The sequence below is a fragment of the Halichoerus grypus genome, chromosome 12 (assembly GCF_964656455.1).
Source record: "Halichoerus grypus chromosome 12, mHalGry1.hap1.1, whole genome shotgun sequence".
NCBI lineage: Eukaryota > Metazoa > Chordata > Mammalia > Carnivora > Phocidae > Halichoerus > Halichoerus grypus.
This window is the reverse complement of record NC_135723.1, coordinates 82732361-82738001: the sequence shown is the minus strand read 5'-3', so window position 1 is coordinate 82738001 and position 5641 is coordinate 82732361. Positions and strand designations below refer to the sequence as shown.

At 54.3% G+C, this 5641-nt stretch overlaps 1 protein-coding gene across 1 annotated transcript; it reads left to right on the top strand.

Annotated features, from left to right (window-relative positions):
* Positions 1–244: 244 nt before the first annotated feature.
* On the top strand, positions 245–4742 carry PAX4 (paired box 4). The gene is given in 12 exon segments (XM_078059830.1): positions 245–257; positions 649–779; positions 1072–1287; positions 1576–1651; positions 2241–2366; positions 2580–2662; positions 3011–3080; positions 3540–3595; positions 3873–4014; positions 4315–4328; positions 4330–4386; positions 4388–4742. Coding segments are annotated over 12 exon segments (1056 nt in total). The 3' UTR covers positions 4460–4742.
* The last annotated feature ends 899 nt before the right edge of the window (positions 4743–5641 follow it).

The following is a 5641-nucleotide window of genomic DNA, read 5'->3' as shown; positions in this document are numbered from 1 at the left end:
ATCACTGAAGGGTATAAGTAGAGAGAATTTGAATTTTCTCACCCAACCTGCTGGCAAATTTTAGAAACCTGACCCTCTATCACAAAACATTACAACCCAAAACCATTCTGAGCAAGAGGCTTCACCCAAATAACCTTGGTCGTTGCAGATCCAGCCCCAAGACCAAAGAAGGAGCTCCTAGGAGGAATCCCTCTCCCCAGTCTTCCCAGTTCCTGCCCTTCTGTGAAGAGCATTGGCCTAGAACATGCCACAGGATGGTAAGACGCCTGGGAGAAGTGGGAAGAACAGGCTGGTGTAAGCGGGGAGGGAATATCTCAGGTCCCTGCCTCCCTCCAGGGGAGGAAACTCCACCAGTTTCCATGCCCTTGGCTGGTGTTCTGGGGGAGCTTCATCCAGGCACTTCCTCCCTCCCTGCTCCACCTGCTTCCCTTAGATCACGGGGGTCAGCGCCAATGGCCTCAAAGCAAAGACTCCCCGTGAACCACCTCCCAAAGACAGTGGGAGCTGGGGGGCCCTGGGGGTGAGGACTTTCTCTGTGGTGGGAAGCCAGACCGGAGCAGCCTGAGGAATCCTCCCCAAGAGGGTCCTCCGTGCCGCAGGTGGGCTGGGGAGAGGGGAGATGTGTGGATGCCTCCTTCTCATGCCCAGGGATCAGCAGTGTGAATCAGCTGGGGGGGCTTTTTGTGAATGGCCGGCCCCTGCCCCTGGACACCCGGCAGCAGATTGTGCGGCTGGCAGTCAGCGGGATGCGGCCCTGCGACATCTCCCGGAGCCTGAAGGTAGTACGGTTTACCCAGGGATGGGGACAAGAAGCAGGGACACGGCACCCTCTTTAAGGCAAGTCTGAGGCTGTTGCAGACTCTGAGTGCTTTGGGGGCTTGCGCTACTTCATGGGAGATCCTCTTGGGGTCCGGGGTGGGGATCTTCAGGCTCCCAAGGGTGAGGCTGAATGCTCAACTCTGCAGCCTGGGCCAGTAAGTCTCACTTTGCCTCGTAGCCTCCTTCTGCCCTAGGGACACTCACCCTCTGGCAATCATGCCATCATCTGTCCCTGCTTCTCACCTGACCCAGGTATCTAATGGCTGTGTGAGCAAGATCCTAGCACGTTACTACCGCACAGGTGTCTTGGAGCCCAAGGGGATTGGGGGAAGCAAGCCGCGTCTGGCCACACCCCCTGTGGTGGCTCGAATTGCCCAGCTGAAGGGTGAGTGCCCGGCCCTCTTTGCCTGGGAGATCCAACACCAGCTCTGTGCCGAAGGGCTCTGCACGCAGGACAAGACTCCCAGTGTAAGTGCTCTCCCCTCCCTGCAGGGCTGGCAAACCGGCCATCTGGGGAGAAGACCCCCTCTTACGTGGCAGTGGGGCCATCCCAGGCTGGGGAGGCTGGGCCGAGGGGCTCTCTTCTGAAAAGTGGGGTCGTGGGACAAGAGAGAAGAAAGCTTGGGAAGAGAGGAGCCTGCCCTAGGAATAATGTGGGGGCCCAGAGAGAGGAGAGAAAGGATATTGGGGTAAGGATTCAGGATGCGACCCTGGGTCTGCACACCCTCTCCCCACTCAACACCCCGACTCCCCCAGGTCTCCTCCATCAACCGCATCCTGCGGGCGCTCCAGGAGGACCAGACACTGCCCTGGGCACAGCTCAGGTCTCCAGGTGGGTCTTGGAGCTGCCCCCAGGGACGCTCGGAGCAAACATCAGCATTTTACAGTTTGCAAAGCCCCTTCTTGTTCTTTCCTGGATCACCGTCACAGAAAGACAATAAGGAGGGCCTGGCAGGGAGTATTCTCTCCTGGTAGAAGAAAATTGAAGCTCAGAGAAGGGAAGTGACTTACCCAAGGTTGCCAGCTAGTTGTTGGCAGGTCCTGGAATGGCACTCGGGTCCCTTGGCCCTCAGGTTCACAGGATCTGCCACGGAGGAGGAAGGACTGGACCTTCTACACCCTCCCTCTTCCTCGTGCACAGCTTCTCAGAACACCCTTCATGTTCTGTGGGATCGTGCAAACCCGGACCAACCTTGCGGCTGTTTCCCCAAACACTAAGCATGCACCCGACCATGGCACTGGCTGTGCCTCTCGCTCAGTGTCCCTGAAGTAACCTCCAAGGAGCTGTGAATGTCCTACGAGCACAGCTCTGCTCTTGTACCCATGCCATCCCCTGTCCATAGCCCCGGGGCCTTGGGAACCCCATCTGAGGAGAAGAATCACTATCACAAACCACCACAAGCATTTGTCCCCCTTTACAGCTGTTTTGGCTCCAGTCCCTCACCCTCCCCATAGTGGCTCTGAGGCTCCCCGGGGTCCCCACCCAGGGACTGGCCACCGGAATCGGACTATCTTCTCCCCGGGCCAAGCCGAGGCGCTGGAGAAAGGTGCCAGGGCTGGGGCAGACAGTGGGCTCGAGGGTGCTTGGTGTGACACAGGGAGGCAATGCCGCAGTTGACAGGTGGCGGCTGTGGGTGGCCCTGCCTTGGGGAGGAGGGTAGTTTAGGGTTGGAGCAGGTGGAAGTGGAGCCTGAGGGGGAGACCCAGGCCTTGCTTCTCTCCCTGCTATGCCCTCACTATGCGAGCCTCGATCTCGGCAGAGTTCCAGCGTGGGCAGTATCCTGATTCAGCGGCCCGGGGAAAGCTGGCTGCCGCCACCTCTCTGCCGGAGGACACAGTGAGGGTGAGTGAGCTCTGCGCCACAGCGTGCACAGACTACAGGAAGAAAGAGTCTGTGCTGAGAAGGCCTTGGGTTCTGGTGAGGTGGGGAAGGGGGCGAGAAGGTGGAAACAGATTTGTTTGTAGCAGAGATCAGACACAAGACCCTCCTTGTTCTCCTGCTGATTGCTCTCCTCTCTTCCCCACCCCAAACCTTTGAGGTGGGGAAGGGGACAGAGAACAAAGGCCAAAGCAGGGAGGGAGGCCATCAGGTCTGAGGAAGTCTGGGTCCAGACCAGGAACATGTGGTGAGAGCAGTAGGTGCCGGGGAGTGGAGAGCACAGCCAGCTGTGCTGTTTCTGCCCTCCCTCAGGTCTGGTTTTCCAACCGAAGAGCCAAATGGCGCCGACAAGAGAAGCTCAAGTGGGAAATGCAGATTCCAGGTGATTTCTCTGCACATCCATGCTTCCATCCATCCACTCACCTACCCACCCATCCTTCCATGCATCCATGCATGCATTGCATTCATCCATCCATCCATCCATCCACTCACCTATCCATCTATCCACCCATCCACCCATCCATCCATCCATCCATCCATCCATCCACTACACATTTACTCGGCATCTTCCGTGTGCCGGGCCCTGTGTTAGATACTCGGCATTCAGAGTCTCTGTTCTTCAGGTCTGCACGGTCCCCAGTTTACCATCCTTGAGATTTAATCCTTCTTCCCCAGTCTCCCAAGGCTCTGCCTTGGGGAGGAGGCTGTTTAGGGTGGTAGCATCCATCTCTTCCCATCCCTGCCAGAAGTTGCTACCTTTCCTAGAACCTCCCCACTACTCCCCACTCCTCCTCACTCCCTAGACGCATTCCTCCTGAGTGGATCTGCTCTCACCTTGTAGGTGCTTCCCAGGATCTGACGCTACCGAGTGCTTCCCCAGGGACCACTTCTGCACAGGTATCCAGGAAGAGAGGGGAGTTTCTGAACTGGGAAGACAAGAGCTCACTGCTTCTCCCATTCCCAGTGAGGCCTGAGCTAGAATTCCTGACTGCTCCAGGTTCCTACACTGCACACTTCAGAAAGCACCATCCTCATAGTCTACCGTGTGAATGGTGCCCTCTGGACTTGTACAGGATACAGCGGGAGGCAGGGGGCAGCCTTAGAGCCCCAGGTCTGCTGAACAGGAGCCATCTCTGACAGCAAGGGGCGGGGGGTGTCCTCTTGCTTTTTCTAGCAGTCACCTTGCTGTGTGCCCACAGCAGTCCTGCCCGCCCTCGAATCCTTGGGTCCCTCCTGCTATCAGCTGTGCTGGGGGACAGCACCAGACAGGAGTCTCAGTGACACCCCACCCCAAGCGTCTCTCAGGCCCTGCTGGGGTAAGAATCCACAGGCCCGGCCTCACTCCTGCACGGTGTGGGGAGGGCTTACTCCTTGACCCCCAAGAGGGTGCAGATCTTCAGTCGGGGTCATCAAGGAATCTTGACACATCTTTCTAGACTAGCACCCCCGGAGTCTATAGTACCACTGACAGCCTTAGCAGGAAAAGGGGATGGGATTGGGATTTGAGTATATATATCCATCATATATATATGATGTCTGTCCCTCTTCCCACCAGTGACTTTGAGGGGTGGGATCACAGCAACAAACCCAAACTCACCCTCTCTTTGTCCCCACAGGCTACCTGCCTCCTGCAGCTGAGCTCCCTGGATTCAGTCCTGCTCTGCCACCCTTGCCCTTCCTTCCATTGCCTCCATTGCCAGTCTTGGTACCCCTGAGGCCTTGCTCTGGCCCTGCTCCTCACCCCTGCAAGGCCTGGAATGAGGGAGGAGGGCCAGAGTGGAAAGGGGATGGGGTGGGGAGGACTTAATATCATCCTGCCCAAGCACATTACTGCTGCCCCCTCCCTCCTGGGATTCTTCCTCACCCGTGGACCTGGCCTGGCCCTGCCCTGCTGCACCTCTGATGTGCACCTCTTTGGAGGGGCTGGAGAAGCCGTGGCCACCCACTACTCACACTGGCCTTAAATGGCTTCTAGTTGGCAGGAATAAAAACATTTTTTAAATTAGCAGTAGTTCCTGTTAGTGTTTTTCCCATAAACATTCATACCCCCACCCCTATATTTAACAACGATAAAGTTTGTTCTATCTCTATCTATATGTCTATCTATCTACCTATCATCTTTATCTTCCTATCTCCCTATTTTCCAATCCATCTAATCTATGTATTTATCTATATGATCTATTTATATGTGTAACTGTGTATGTATGTATGTATCGAGCTCTCATCTATTTAGTGTATCTATAGGTCTATGTAACTATCTAATCTGTCTAATCTATATGTTTATCTATCTGTGTATATATCTACACACATATGCCCGTATATATGTATCTATATTAATGTTTGGGTGCTCATACACCCGTAGGTGCACCCAGCCACACACCCACACACTGATGATACATCATGGCATGTTGCCCCTTATTTTGGGGATCCAAAATAAGGAACTTTTCTTACATAGCTACAACATCTAAGAAAATTTACAATAATTCCTTAATCTAAGAAAATACACATTACTTCCTTAATTGCATATTTTTTTTGGCAAAGCAGAAGAGTGGAAAGGCCATTATTCATACTCTGCTTGTCCCTTTATACATGATCCAGGGGCAGGTTTGCTTGCTTCTTCTTGGCAGTAAGTTCCAAATCTTCTCAATTTTGTTTCCCTAAGGAGAAATCTCTAGGTTCCTCCTGGGAAGCCTTAGTATGTAGGGAAAGAGAGGAATATGGGGAAAGGGGGGGTGAAGAAAGGGATATTTTGAATGAGGGATGGGCTCGTCCCTCCCACTTTTTTCCCTTTTGAAGAGCTGGGGATGGAATGATGATGGTGTGAAGCAGGATAAAAGGAGTGGGGGCAAGTCTGTTTTCTCCCATCTGGGAGGGGTACTCATCCAGAAGTTATCTCATCATCAAATACTCTAGTGCTGTGCTCTTCAGCAACTAGCCACCAAT